General features: G+C 30.0%; 1 protein-coding gene across 1 annotated transcript in view; it reads left to right on the top strand.

The window, feature by feature from the left end:
* Window positions 1–16,507, top strand: part of LOC145752411 (protein FAM227B-like) — a 28,991-nt gene that overhangs the window by 11,849 nt on the left and 635 nt on the right. Inside the window, exons 10-14 of the mRNA XM_082568693.1 lie at window positions 12,085–12,181; window positions 12,309–12,385; window positions 12,464–12,620; window positions 15,728–15,805; window positions 16,067–16,208. Coding sequence (XP_082424819.1) covers window positions 12,085–12,181; window positions 12,309–12,385; window positions 12,464–12,620; window positions 15,728–15,805; window positions 16,067–16,208 — 551 coding nt within the window. The remainder of the gene's footprint in view (window positions 1–12,084; window positions 12,182–12,308; window positions 12,386–12,463; window positions 12,621–15,727; window positions 15,806–16,066; window positions 16,209–16,507) is intronic.

The raw sequence follows: 16,507 nt of genomic DNA, 5'->3' as shown, positions 1-16,507 counted from the left end.
AAATTTAAGCAAATCGGTCCCTTAAGCTTTACAGGAACACAATTTGAGTGAACAAGAAAACAGCCATTAGACCTTGAACGGCACTTTCTCTTATAAGAAAGTAAAAAAAAAACGAGTTTTTTTAATTTCTTTGGGGGTAATTTGTTTTTTATAGTCTGCTTTAAAAAAACGAGTGGCTTTAAGCCAGCTTTGCACAAACAGGTTAAAATCGTTCAACTATCACTTCCCAAAATCGTTGTTTTCTATGTTAAACTCAAATGTTTTAATCCCCCCTTCTTCTGTGGGTTCCGTTTTTTAAACTGCCGGTCTTAAAAAGTTTACAATTTCTGAAATTATTTTTTCTAAAAAATCTCGAAATTTTATTTGCAATATTTTTTTGTGAAGGGGTTTTAATAATCAAAAAAAAAAAAATTGCAAAAAAAAAAAACAAAAAAATTTTGTTAAAATTTTTCTATAAAATATAAAACTCTATACGATTTCTATATAGTTCCTTACTAATATTTGTATTCTTTTTTATCCTGTTGTCCATAAGCCACTTGCCTTATTAAATTAAATATGTTGGCTTCGTCTTTTTTATAGAAGGGTCCTGACTTTTTTCTATTTTTTTAAACTCAAAATTAATGGAATTTGAATGTGACTTCTATTGTACTCGAACAAGTGTGATGTTATAGCGTTTTTTTCGCTTTTTTTGGCCCCTTTATATTTAAATAATTACGCGCAGCTAATTTTCTACGAAAAATGAGATTATTTGTTTAATTTTTTTTTGTATTTTGGTCTAAATTTTTTTTTTCGAAAAACTTTGACCTAATTTTTAAAATGCAAAAGTTTATTTCGTTAACTAAAATTTGAATTAATGAACTTGTGTTCTAGGAAGAAATTATTTATTCGCGCGATAATATCGAAGTTACACGACAATTAAACTTTAATAAAAACAAGAAATCAAAGCCAAAAGTTAACCTCGTTTCCTAGAATTTTTCCAGATCAAAAAGCGCCAAAAATTATTTTCAAAAACTTATTGCGCTATATATTTAATATTTGAAATAAAAATATACCCGATAGTTCTTAAAAAATTAAAAGAAATCTATTTTTAGCGTTTTTTTACCCAGTTTTTTGAACGTTGAACTGACGGCGTTTTTTTGGTTAATTAGGAGATGGATTACGCTTAGTTTTAGCTTTATAGGTGAACAGGTTGTTCGTAAAAATAAGTGAAACTATTCAAGTAGAAATAAAGATCGAAATTATTTGCATTTTTGCAAAAAATCAAGTCCAAAAATATTGCTTTTTAATTTTTGTGGCCTCAATTCGTGCAAAAATATACCTGAGTAATTTTTGTTGAAAAAAAATTAATTATAAAAAGAAAAAATTATAAAAAAATATCTAGAAAAAAATAAGTTAAAAATTTATTAAATAAATAATTTTTACAGGGTACTAGGTACGACTTCAAAGCTAATATTGTTTTCGTAGAATTTTTATTAATTGGGATACGATTTTAGTATTACAACCCGCACAACCGATATAACACCGCAAGGCACATTATAGGGTTAACATAATTTCGTGGCAAATTTCGCTGGAAATCCACGAGGAAAATAAACAACAAGCCTTAAATAATTAAACACACCCTGCTTGATGCGAAAAAAAATTCGAAAAATCATAAATTTATTTATCTACGAAAAAACAAAAACCAAAACACGCACTCATTTCAACTCTAGTTTATTCGATATTAGGAGGCAGGAGTCTCAAATTTTTTGTCCATTACGATTTTTATTTACATCGTTCTTAAGAAAACAAAACCGCTCGACCCCCGTGTTAAGCGTTCGATCGCCGCTCTCTCTTTTTTTTGTTTAATTTGAAGATTGTTTGGATTAAAGTGTCGTAAGAAAATACCGTAAAAAGCAAAAATCGTGCAAAAACCCTGGTTCTGCAATTAGTTACAACGATTTTTTAACATCATTTTAACTATTTTATTTAAAATTTAAAACGGTTTATTTTGATTGTTTTATATATTTGTATTTTTTTATTCTTTTAAATACGGAATTTTTAAGTAGTTATATGTGTATGTCTGCAAATAATTTTGCTTGTTTGTTTTAGAAACAACCCTCAATTTAAATTCCTTTTTTAACCTTTAAATAAAAAATTAGTTTACTGCGTTTACTGCACCTAATATGGCATAATTAGTAGATATTTTTAAACATCCTTTTTTAGCATATTCTAATTTAAACTTTTAAAATTCAACTTTCGAAAATGCAGTTATCATTTGTAGCAGATGATAAATCAAATTTTAAATTAAACTCAAAAAATACATTTTTAAAATTTTTTTTTGTGAATCTTTACAATAAAATTACCAAAGTAAAAAAAATCCGAATTTCTAACTTTCGACCACACAGAATTTACTAAGCCTTTCGCAAACTAACTTTAGCTACTACGTGTACTATATCACCGGCCAAACCAACTCCCTTTTTCACTACTCCTCTATTCAATTCAATAACTGATCTCATGACATGGACAAAAGGGACTTAGCTTGATAAATTCACCTCCACTAGGTATTGCTTTTACAGATTACTATCAGTACCTAATACTTCGCCTTTTATATTGGCCTCATTTTTTTTCAAGCCTTCTCTTTTTTGGCTATTATAGAGCGTTAAAGATATTAATGAACGTGGTTGTAATGACGAAACGTTTCGAAAATGATTTCGATGTGCAGTGAAATTTTATAAATATTTTGATATAAAAATAAATACGTGAGGTTATACTTTAAAATATTATTAGTTAAATAGATAACTCTGTTGGTGATGAACGTAACTAAATGTTTACTCTTCATAGCAGTTAGTATAGGCGTTTATAATTTCGTTTTCTTTTGCTTAAATTAGTTATAGTTCAGTTGTAGTTTTATTGGGTAAAAATTTTATCAGCTGCGAAATAATATTACAAACACTTAACATAACTTTCAAATTGCCCGAAATTATTCAGATTTGATTTTTTGATTGACAGCTATCGTAAACTACAGTAATTTTTTTGATACCAAGATCTATTATAAAAAGATAAAACTATCACTAAAGTCCTATTCAAAATCTTTATATCTGTATAAGCTTATATTTTAAATACTCTTAACACCTTGCTGAATAGGTTTTTGAATCAGACAGTGATTATTCTGCGGCTGCATGAACTTAATAGTTGGCACAGAAATTTGAAATTATCTTGCCAATTATTCGAACATTAGTGAAGGTAATTTTATTTCTTGTTAAGCATAGGCAACAGACACTTAAACTGTAAGATCAGCGTTAGTTTAAAAAGACGTGGAACTAATATAAACGTACTTAAACTGATAGAAGAAAGCGGTATATTTTTTTTTATTTGCATAGCAAATATATTATGTTTACCAATAAGATAAAAATTAAACTTAATTTTACTATTTTTTGAACTCAATTAACATGCTTTTTTTACCAAAATTGTTTGGTTTTATTATCTTAAAATGCTTCATGATTTTCGCACATTATCAACCTTCAGCATCGAAACCACATTTTTGTTTTTTGAATTTTTTACACAAACTAGCAATTAAATTCCCACTCGTTGTAGCTTTAAGATATGATGACGTCATGCTGGATTTAACTTAAACTTTTGGTTATTAAAAAAGTAGTAAGGTTTTTGTAATGTGTCAATCAAAAAATAGGGGGTTAATTTTCGAGAGCGAGGGAAAAAAATAAAAAATAAAAAAATTGATCGAATTAAAAAATAATTTTACCGTTAAAGTAGAATTTAAATATTGTTAATTTTAATTAGAAATAATAAGGTTTAAATTATTTTAACTTTTGTGGATTTTTTATCCTAATATTTATGTAAATTTTTTAAAAATTTGCCCACTTATTTTTGGCGCCAATAATGTTTACGTCACAGAGGTCACGTGAGTTTAACCCTTCTTCCACGTCGACCTATGTTTAAGAGATTTCCCCAGCCGCATATAGCGTCAAAACCTATTCCAATGACGCAAAAGTTTGTTTGTGACGTAAATTTGTATTAACCAATCAGAATGTTGTAGTTATTGCGATGTTTGCATATTTGTCATTATTTGTATTCTAGGTCATTTTTTATGGGGCAAAAATGGCAGAAATTCTAGTAAAAAATCCATGATTTTAAATTCCTGGTTTTGATTTAAAAAATTATTTCTTTTACCCAAAAAAACTTTAAATTTTTTTATTTAATTTATAAAAACCAAACAATTTAAACTTCTTTTTAATCTTAATTTTTTTTCAAAAAAAAACAAAACAATAAATTTATCATTTTTTGAAACGCAACTCCATTATTTTTCCATAATTTTTTTGTAAAATTGACAACTTTAAACATGTTAACCTCTTACCTACACCCCCTCCCAGCTGCACGAACCAGCAATTAATTACAACCCAGCCTTTTTGTGCATGTTACATAGAGATACTGGTTTAAAAAATCTATTTCAAGATTTTTCTTTTTTTTGGCATGGTTTTTAGAATTAAAATTAATCTTTTGTTTTGGCTAAAATTTATTTTTAAATTTTGTGAAATTTTTTTGGCTAAAAATCGAAATTTTATTTAATTTTATTGTTGGCTACAACTTTTTATGTTAATAATTTTTCTTCCTTTTATAACTTCTGATGACGCCATCTCAGTACCAGTGACGTAAGAAAAGGGTGCGTTGTTTATAGTGACGTCACTAATTACATTATTTAATTATTTTTAAAACCTTTTTTGTTTTTCTATGTTTTAAACTTTTCTTAAATTATTCAAAAAAAAGTTTTTGTTATTCATTTTTCTATTAAGGAGATTTATATTTAAAAACAAAGTGGTCAATTATTTAAAATACCTATTTTTGTTTATTTTAAGCTAAATTTAAAGTTTAAAATAATTAAATTAACATTTAAAAAGAGTAAACACTTTTTTTTGTAGGTAGAAACTTTTTTTGTTAAATCTGTTATTTCAAATTAATTTTAAATTTTTTTTTTATTGACAACACGTTACGACACAAACCTTTATAAAACGTCACAAATGTTTCATTATGACGTCAACCTTTCCCAAAACGTGATATTATTCCTGTAATTCGCCCCCATGTTTGTTTTACCCGATATTATTTTTACCCCATTTTTCTTTTTTATGGGATGAACGTGCGATGGACCCATCCTTAAAAATAACTTTTCGAAACTTTGTGAAAAAAATTTTGGCGCGCTGCGTAATTAGTTAAAGTCAAATGTCTGACCTAATGAAGCATTTTCTTATTTCTCGGTTCGATTCCGCCCTGCCCCATCTCTTTCGACGACTGTCAATTTAAAAAATTTACCATTATGTTCATAATCATACAAAAAATATTTTTTCGAATCTTTTTTTAACCGAAATTATAACAAATTCGAACCCCGATATTTTTCTTGATTGCCATTTATTGATTCGCATGACTTCGCTTAAAATTCTTTCTAAAAACGGGGTGCGCCCTTATTTTACTTAGCAATTAAAAGATAAAGATTGTTATGCAACTTACCCATCCCCACGTGATTTGGGGGTTAAAAATGCATACTATTTTATGATTTATTTGCTAAATTTTAAAACTGAAACAACTTTAATTACCTTGAATTAAAATTAAAAAACATAAAAATTATTGAACTCTGTAAAAATGAAAAATAATGATTTGTAATCAATATTAGATCTAGTTCCGTTAAAAAATTAAATAAATTTGAATAAAAACAATTTAAAATGACTTTAATGATAATACTGTAAATTTTAACCAAGTGCATTAATTTTAAAATGACTATGACGTATGTAATCACAATTATGACGTAGATCAAACGTAGTGAGTGTTGCAGGTGTGTTTTTAAGTGTGTGGTCTTGTTCGAGAATTAAAATTCAAAACTTGAACTGCGTTAAAAAAATGGCGGCCATTTAAAAAAAAGTTTTTTTTTGGTTAAATTTTTGGGGAATTTTTAAAAATTTTAATTACTTAAATACTAATAATTAAATTAAACAAATTATAAATTTTATTTTTCTAATTCGTTTACATAAATATATATTTGAAACTAAAAAATATGTATTTTATATCTTTAAATAGTTGAATTTATTTATAAAAACACAACAAAACTTACTAAGTTGTCACTCAAACTGTTAACACTTAACTCTATGGGAGAGTTAAGTAACAAGCTTTCTGGTAACAAAAACATGAGATTTTGGATCATATAACTGACCCACGACCCTTTTTGTTTACATATGAAAGTTGCCCACCTTGGGACATAGGCGTCTACAACTATCTATTTAAGGGGTTGCTTTAAAAAGTATATTTATTTTTTTTTTTTTTCGAAATATTAAAATTTTGGAATCACAGAATTTTTTGTCGAAAATTTTAGAATTGCAAAAGTAACAAAAACAAAATAAATTAATTATCAAAAAAATAGTAAATAAACCCATTCTATCATTATATAAATAGTGATTTTTGAGTTTGGGTAATAGTGGTAAATAGAGAAGTTTGATTTAGGGGGATATGGGGGTTAGACTATGTATTTCTTTTATAAAATTACAATTTAAATATATATTGTGGAGGCGATCGCAGGACTGATTTAGAAAAAGTAAAAATCCGTCTTTATGCCTATGCTTTATGTATTAATTACATTTAAATGTCCACTGTTGATTTGTCCTATTATTAGCCGTGGGATTTTGCTTTTTATAAACTTTACCATAGGCAAGTGGTAAATTTAACCGAAGTCTTGAGTATTACGGAATTATTTATTATTAATAAATTCGCAATTTTTTTCGACATGGGTGGGTTGTGTGTTAAAATATTTATTACATCAAAGAATATTTTGTTAAAAATTATTTACATTTTTGGTGTTAAACAAACAGTTGTATTTTATTTTTTATTGTTTTTTCTGAGAGAAAAAATTTGCTGGAAAAATAATCAAAATTTGAACTAATATTTACTTTCAGAAGATTGTTTAACAATTTATCTATTTTCGTTTACTTTGTTAATATAAGAACCCCATTGTTATTACAATTTTAATTTTTTATCTTTGTTTGTTTAATTGTTAATCCATTATGTAACTCTAACAGCTAAAATCGATCGTCTGTATTGTTATAATGACAATTTTAACATAACATTTAGATTAAAATGTTTATAAAGGTTCAGATTTCGAAAATCTAAATATTTTGCCTCGAATTTTTGGTTAAAAATAGAATGTTCCGAGCACTTATTTATTTGCAGTTCGGATTTAACTTGATATCGTTACAATGCCCGTCTAACCCTTAACAATGCCCGTCTAACCCTTAACAATGCTTAACAATGGGTAATGTCATGCATTTGGGGGCTTTGTTACAATCTAGAATTACGTGGGGTTAAAATGAAACATTTGTTTTACAAAAAATAACAAAAGTTTTTTTTACAGACCCCCATTCTGTTTTTGTAACATTTTCTTAAAAAAATGGGTTAAAATCGATTTGTTTTCATTATTTTATTGCATTTGACAGTCTGTTAAAATTCAATGGGAGTTAATGTATTTACATACATTATATGGTCATAATATTATTACCAACATATTTACATCCATTAAGTTTTAAATGTTATGTCACACCAGCGACACAATGTAGGTGATTGTGATGTCACATTGGTGATGAATGACAAGGCAAGCTTTCGCTTCAACTGCAGATTGTTTAATAACAACAGGACCTAAGACCCGCGGTTTTAAGCGTAAATTACTTTATATAAAAACCTAAACAACGAAGGTAACTGCTAACACATTAGGATAACGTTACTCAAAGCTTTTCTCCATATTCCACTTAGTTTTATTGTCGTTTAGGTTCATTTTAGCTAACCTCGAACTTTAACACTTGTTCCATTGTTGTCTCAGTGGCTTTTGTGAGGTCACAATGTGTTAAACATCGGATGATCCATTGTCTTTGCTATCAATTGCGGTCTGTGACGTCACTGTCGCTGTGTGTTTAATTGTTGTCTCTCGGTGTCGATTAAACATTACGCTGCGCATTAATTAACTTCGTGACGTCATTTCTGTGACGTAGTAGCGATGGGTGGCGCACCGAGTAAACAGAAACTTGATATTCTTCCGCTGGTTTGCTACTTTTCGAGATTAATGGTCCTCTATTTAAACCATAATTACGTAACTTTGAAAGCACTTAGTGATATCTACTTTGTCTTGAAAGGTTGAATGTAGGTTAAGTCGATTGCTCACTTTATTGGGAAAATTTGTCATTTTTTATTTTCAAGGTCATGACCCATATTGACTAAGTATATTTAGGCCTAATATGGTAAAAACAAAACTTGCATTTCTGCTAATTTCGTCCTTTTTCTCCGCCCTTTTATTTTGGTTAAATCACGTGGGAAATGACGTCATTTGGCAGCGAAAGAAAGGCGAAGGGGATTTCCCCGGTTTTACAGAATCTCGCAAAAAAATCAAAACAATTCGAAATTTTGTTTTTGCGCGAACAAGTAACTGCAATCATTTTGCGCTTAGTGGACTATTTTCAATCGCCATTATATCATCAAATTACCACTTTTTTCGGCCCCCAGCTTCTGTTTATGTTACTCTACATGAACGTCTGCATTGTTCCCGCATTTAGATCGGATTATTACGTCATAATGAGAGTTTGTGACAGCATTAAGGAGTAAATTGCTCGGATATTTGCTTGTTTTGTGAATCATTTTCTTCGCTTTGAAATTTTTGTTTTTGTTTCGAAACTTGATCTTTGTTTACATCCGGATGCGCTCAGCCGGAACGGAATTTTAATTATGATTTCTATGGAGTCGTTTGAAATCGTAGCCTAATTATTATGACTCAAAACTTCGTTTTTTTTTACGAAATTTTGCAAAAAAATTCGCCTAAAACTTTATTTTTTAAATATTTTTCCACGAGTTTAAAAGTCACGTGATCAGCTTCCAAAAGGTCACGTGATTAATTTTTAAGGTCACGTGATAAGGTTTTAAAATTTGAGGCATTCCAATATTGATCGGTTTATCCCTCGTCGACAATCAACTTAACTGCAAACTTTCCACCCTCATGACGTCAGACACCACGTGACTAACCACTTGCAAAGTGACAGGCGGGGAGTCTATTTCGTTCTCAGCTGTGTTGTGTGACGTCACAAGCACCGCTTATCAATCAACAATTGCAACGTCGGCGCCACACGCGCGCTTCTGCACTTTTACATACACGACAGGGATGACAAATAATTTAGAATTTATTTAACAAAAAATTATTTTTTAGAGTTAAAAATGTAAAAAATTGGAAGTTAGATAATATTTTTTTAATTTTAATTTATGGTAATTATGTATTTAATTACTTGAAACTAATTCCCACAAATATTTAGTTCTCCTTTTTTGGATTTTTACTTTAAAAACATTTTTTTCTAATTTTTGATTGATTTTCAAAAACGAGCGAGGTCTGAAAGTCGAAATTCGATTCCTGAAATTTTGTAACTTTTCGTGCGCACCATTTGACTGACGTGAGTGTCAGTAACCCACCTGTCAGAATAGGTGCACGTAAATGGGGGCCATAATACTCGTGCGAAGTGGGCGCTGTTTATCCTCAAACATTAAAATTCTTAACCTCGACGCAGCCGGGCGTTAACGCTGTAATAAACTCTCCTTAAATTACCTAAAACAAAAGTTTAAATCAACATTTTTGGGGGACCTTTTTACCCCGTCCTGGGTTAATGCGCGTTTCACTTTCGAACCCATGTTAATCTTGGGGCTCGATTCTGTGTTGTGACGTCATAAAGAGGGACCACCTGGCGCGGGGGGTTAACAGTCGTGGTCGCTTTGACATCGATTCTTCAACGTCTTGTCAGAATGGCCTCGTTACGTGAGATCGGGAGATTGGCGATGGTTTTGCGGGGATTATGATTAATTGCCGGGGCGAAGTTAATTCTCATGTCAATAGGAGCTGGAACGTATTGACTTGGCATAAGTTTGTCAATATTTATTGAGAACACCGAATACAAAAAATGACATTAAGGTTTGCTGTAGGTAATTCTTCCAAAATGATCACAATTCACAACAAAAAAATGACAGATCGTATTTTCTAAAAATAAGTCAAAAACAAAATCGTTTTTTGCACATAAATTTTTAACTTTAAATTAAATAAATATCATTTTTTCGATAAAGAGATTTTTAAGCAATAAATAATAAAAATTTAGTTGCATGTAAAATAGGGACGAATATTTTTTTTATTTGTCAGAAAACTAACCAATCAGCGACAAGAATTCGAAAATGTTTTTTTTGCCATTTTCTCCTTTTTAAAAACATGAACGAACAGGTGCACCGTTTGACACTTTATTTACATGTCGGTGAGGGGTCATTGGGTGAGGGGTGTTATATTTATTTGGGGTTGCAGCGACCCTGGTTCTTAAATGTGGATTAAATTTATCACGAGCATGTGCAGGCCATCAATCATACTTTCTTATTTATTCTTTTAAAATTTTGATTTCCTTAAAAAAACGATCAAATTACAGACGAAAAGTTAAAGCTTTTCCCATCAATTTTGTTACATAAGATATTAAGATAATACAAAGATTCTTAACTTTTACCCTTATCACTTAGTCGATTTTTTGAACACTATATTTTCAAGCTAACTACCGGTCATATGCAATACTATCAATTTGCCTGCTTCAAAACATAAGCCAAGCCTTATAGCCAACACCTTAGTCTAAATAGGGGTGATTTCGTAACTTCTAATTCGGGCCTAATTAAGCGGGCACAAAGGCGGCAATTCGGTGATCTGTACTCGGTCATTTTCGCGCCAATGTCCCGAGCTAATGCAGTGGTCTCACGCTCAAACAATATCGATTGAGAGGTTGCATAGCAATCAGTAATGTCGCTAAAATTTGATTTGGAATTGAACTACAATAAAGTTTTATTGTCCATGTCTCTGCAAAAATGTGTTTTAGGGTGTAACACTTTGAGATTGACGTTTCGAATTTTTGCTAGTTGGTAGTTATTTAAAATCTTTTCAATGTAGCCAACGCAAAATTTTTAGATTTCTTACTCTTACAATTTAAAAAAATTATTTTAAACCTTCAAAAAACGGTTTAAAGGCAAGATTTTCTATCCTAGCCAGACAGTTTACATAAAACTTTATCTATTTTTAGCCAACTTCTAAACTTAGTCCTCCACCTGTCAATCAAATCACCACGTGATTCGTGATCTTTTTTAATCCAAGGTTATTTAAATGGTCACCTTACTGTAATCCAAGTAACATGTGATTACTTAACTTTTTGCACGGACTTCCGATGGGCACGTGATCGAGCACGTGACTTTAAACAATTACTCACGTGACCTAAACAAAGGCAAAATATTTTTTTGCTTGCATCATTTTTAGGTTTCCGATTTCAAAATTTTAGTTTTTTTTTATTTGCAAGAAATAACGGAAAGGTTGTTACTAATACGTAACCACAACAAACTAATTTGGCAGCTTAATGTCGGACAATACCACTGGTCCACCGTCTTTAAGCTCTCCTTTATTTCTTAACCGTATCTCAAATATTCTTTGCAGATGTCCCGTGTTAAATCATGCAAGCTTTAAAATTAAAATATAAATTAACATTTTATGTCGCCAATTTTTTTGTTAAAATAAAATTTTGATTTTTAAAGATAAAAATCTTAAGAGTGACTTGCAAAAGTTAAAACTTTAAAATTCAAAATTTGAAAAATGATCGTATGCGACATAATTGGACATATATTAAGTTACACTGTAATTTTTTGTTGTTAATATTGCAAGTCACTATGACTTGTTTGGAGATATTTTCAAGGAATCGTTTAGAAATAATGGACTGAGATTTTCAGAGAATAATTTCAATTATTTGACAAAATATTTGAACTTGAAATATTTTTGTTAAATTAAATCAAAAATGCGAAAAAATCTTATGATTAGAATTGCCAAATCCACTAAATTAATTTTGGCGTGCATTTAAGTGCTTTTGATTTTGTTATTTTTTAAATAATGCAATACAAAAGAAACATTTTATTTGTAACCTCGATATAGGATAATTTATGAAAAATTTTTTTAATAAAAAAATTTATAAAATATTTTTATTGTGTGTTTTTTATTAAACCGATTTTTAATTTTGTTTTCAGTCGATTTTGGATTTGATCTTGGGTTGGAAGACTCACCAGCGCCGCAGAGTGGTTACTTCACAAGACCCTCCATACACGTCACTGATGACGTCATCAAGTAAGTCACGTTACTTTTTGGGTTAGTATAACGTTTTTTATATTATAGTTTTTTTTACAACGGGTAAATTGCATTGTGTTATAGTAAATATGACGTAATAATACATTCTTATGACGTCATAATTTAGAACGGCAAAGCACGAACGAAAGTCGATCCCGGGTTCAGTTGAAGTTCAACCAAAAATGAAATCCGAACATCCTAAAGGTTTAAATATTTGAAAATTGTAAATTTAAACACCATTTAAAACTCATAACCATTCATCTAACTGGTTTAATTTTTTAGAGTCAGCCCAGGCTGGTCCGGGACCAGATTTTGAGCGAGTTTTATTCAACCTTGGAGGTAGGAGTCCACTCGTGGCTCATCATCTTTATATGAAACAACTCAGGGACAAGGAGAATGTTGGACAAGTTATGAGGAGAACTGAAGTATTAAGAGAACCATATCCTTTTTTTTTAATTTGCTAAAGGTATAATTAGGGTATCTATAATAATTTTCCTAAATTATTAAGGGGGTATTTATATGGGGTACATTTATATTTGAATTATTGTATATTGTGATGACTTATTTAAATTATTGGATATACATCATTCCAATTTAAAAAAAAACGTGACATTGAAACTGAAAAAATATGAATTTAAATTTTTTGATCAGGCGCAAATCAAACCTAAGTGAGCTATTTTTAAGATTTATTTAAAGAATTATGTTATTATATGAAGCTAAAACATGTCTAATAATATAAAGTCTATATCAAATATGGTAGGACGTGATAAGAAATCATCGTCCTCCGTTTACTTCTTTACAGTTGCGTGATATGTTAAACTTAACCGGATCACTGGGGATTTTAAGTAAGGAATTATTTTAACACGAACTTTAACATTTGATTTGAAGTGGGTTTCGGGGGCTTTCGATTAAAAATGTAAACCATAAGTACCGTGGGTAAATGAAGAAACGAAAAACGGTTGCCAAAAACGTGAGCTGAATTTTTGAGTTTGGCAGAAACGAGTGTCCGCGTGGGCTTTATTATGACGTCATAATACCACCGTTGTGTTTGCATAAAAGCTAAAAAAAGGCTAAAATTCTATTTGAAATAAAATGTTTTCTGAATTTTTTTTTTGAAATCGTTTTTTTTTTTCGGTTTCGTGCGCATTTTTTGACAAAACGCCTACTCACGTAAAACAGTCATATCACCGTAATTACCTTTAATTCTCAGACATAAAAACCAAAAAAAAATGTTAAATTTGTTGTTTTGAAAAGGAGAATTTCAATTCGAAAATACATTGTTTGTTTGAAATTATGGGAACAGGTGTTAGGGGTAAGACATCATGGGTATGAGGTGTTAGGGGTAAGACATCATGGGTACGTAATAATACAACTTAACCCTGTTTTAGGGGTCATGAGAAATGTGTGACCCTGTTTTTAAATATTAATATTTACCCGCCCACGTTGAATGGTTGATTTATTAAGGGTATGGAGAAATAGGAATTTTGCGTAAATTCTTAAAAAAAACAAAATCTTGAAAAAAGAAAAAAAATGCATGCGTGTAAATTAAAAAAATAATTTTTAAGCGAAATTTAAATTTTTTTTAATATAAAAAAGGTGAAGTTAAAATAATATAGATTTTATTATTTTTTTAACTAAAATTATTTTAAAACAAATTTAAAATAATTTAAAATATTTTTTTGTTAAAATTTGAATTTTTTTCATAAAAAAAATGTTAAAAATAAAATTAAAAAAAAAAACTAAAAATATATTTTTTCCTTTTTTGAGTATCAAGATCATTATTTATTTTAATATTTGTTTTGGCATTTGATGTTTCGTTTCCAATATACTTTAAAAATACCCTTCCTATTATATAAATCATCTTAAAAAAGAAAAATCATCTAATCCTGTTGGAAAAAAACTATTTTTAGGGAATTTCTCGTTCTTCTAGAAAATAACAATTTTCGCATTAACATCGCACGAGACCACGTGACCAAGTCCCATTGTTGCAAGGTCACGTGGTCTTGTTGCTGACCCCGAGAAAACAGTTTTTGGGAATTTCTTCAAACTCGGGGAATTTCGCTCCATTGTTCGCGATTATGACGTCATAATAGGATCCACACTGCACTGATTATTCGGGTCACGTGGCCGACTTTTCTCCGCTGCCCACTCAAGCGTAGTTTGCCGGCGCATTAAGATCCTGCGCTAATTATGACGACATCGACCTGTGATTATGACGTAACGAGACATTAATTAAGCTTTTGCACGAATCGAAATCACGTGATCGCGTGTGGACGTTGTTTTGGGGTTTTAATATTTTTCCAAAAAATACTCGAGTTGCTAAGGACATTGTTGTGTTGTTGTGACAACTATGAAAACGTGTCCATGGCAACAATGTTTGCATGGTTACGATTACCTACAGCAGTGACCAGTAATTGTGGTTCATTGTTGCTAAAATATTATCATTAAAAAATAATGTAAACCATTTTTTTTAATAAAAAAAACACCACAAAAAAATGAATAAAATTTACACCCTCAAATTATCACAAAATCTGAAATGCTTTAAAAAAAATTGTACAACAAATTTAACTAACAAAGAAAATTGCTAACATAACATACATATTTCTAGAAACCAGCTTTTACCTTTTTTTGCAAATTGTTTTGACTTAAAACATTTAATCAATGTTGTATATGACTAGGGTTAATTAGTGGGATTAACCTGCGCTAACGTTCCGTAACTTTGAAAGCCGTAAATTTTACAAATTTCCAGCCCTCACAACAAATAAAATTTGCACATTTTGTCTAAATTTTTGGATGGTAATTTGAAATAATAATTAATTTTTATTAGCTTTAGAATGCTAGATTTAAATTTATAAATCCGTGTTACATTTTTTATCAACTAAAGTATTCATAAGAGTTGCCTATTAATTCAAAATTTGTAATTTTTGTATTTTGCATGTTTACATACACTTTGTAGTTACCTATGCAAATACGGACAATTTAATTTTGTGGATAGCTTATTAACTAATAACGGATTATTTAAAGGTGTGTTTGGCCTTGTTGGCGACCACACCACGCGCTTTCCTAATCCGCGTTTTCGGGTTAAATTTTGTGAACCCAACAACGTTAATCCAATGCTTAGAAAATTCAACTTTCTAATTCCTTTCAAGGGCGTGAGAGTGTCGGTTTACAACCGTTTAAGGTGAAAGTCGAATTCAACGTTTTTCAATGTCAAACTTTTGGTAATTCCACACCGTTTCTTGACTACGTGATTATGAACACTTGTTGGTGTATGTTTACGGATTAGAATAGTTGAAAATGTCGACTTAAAATTAGAAAAAATGTCTTTTTCTATATTGGGCGAATTTTTTTTTTAACTATATTAAGAGAATAATTGAATATTTGACTTAAGGTATTATAACACCACGCAAAAACCCAGTAAACTCAACACCTAATAAGATATTGTTTTTTGAGATTAACCTTTAGTGTAATCCTTATAAATGCTGAAAACTATTTTTAATTACATATTTTTCTTGCAAATTTTTCCTTAACTATTTTATTTTTTACGCCTCCTGGTTTGACATTTGATGACGTCATTACGAAATCACGAAAAACGGTGAAATCTCTTCATGACCAGCGTGATAGGTAAGAAAGTACTCAGTGCTGACCTGTAGTGGTCATTTTATTTTGCAGTTTTTTTTTAATAGTTTTTTTTTTGGATAACTTTTTTGTACTGGTTTCGGCTTAACAAGGGTTCATAATATTCCTAGATTCTACTTAAAGCTATTACAGCAGCCAACAAGAAAGCGGTGGAATCGAACCCCAGACATCATGTTGTTAAGCCATGTGTTCTACCATTACACTATGCTGCCAGTCTTTAGAAATTTGAAACATTTTTGATTTTAGATCTGAGTTGTCCACTAAACAAGATATAGCGAGAGTCCGACATCAAAAAAAACAAGCAATTAAAGAAATTGAAATTATAAAAAAATCTTTAAAAGATCCACTTGAGATTAAAATCCGAAGTGATAAAGTACTAGACCAAGCTGTAAGTTTTATTTAAACAAAATTCTCTTATTTTAAAGCAAATTGGTTTATTTTTTATTAGCATTACTGGCAGCGTAGTGTAGTGGTAAGAACACTTGCTACACCACACATGAGGTCGTGGGTTCAATCCACACAACTCGAGACTAGGTCGGAGTAACTGATGTTACTCTATGTTTAAGTCGCGCATTTGACTTTCGCACATCGAGGATAAAGATATACAAAAAAAAAACTATAAATAGCAAAACTGAAAAATAATTTTCAATTTAGTTAAATATGTTTAAAGATGCATTTTAGCCCACA

The sequence above is a fragment of the Corella eumyota genome, chromosome 5, assembly GCF_963082875.1.
Source record: "Corella eumyota chromosome 5, kaCorEumy4.1, whole genome shotgun sequence".
Taxonomy (NCBI): domain Eukaryota; kingdom Metazoa; phylum Chordata; class Ascidiacea; order Phlebobranchia; family Corellidae; genus Corella; species Corella eumyota.
This window is presented reverse-complemented; position numbering and strand designations above follow the sequence as displayed.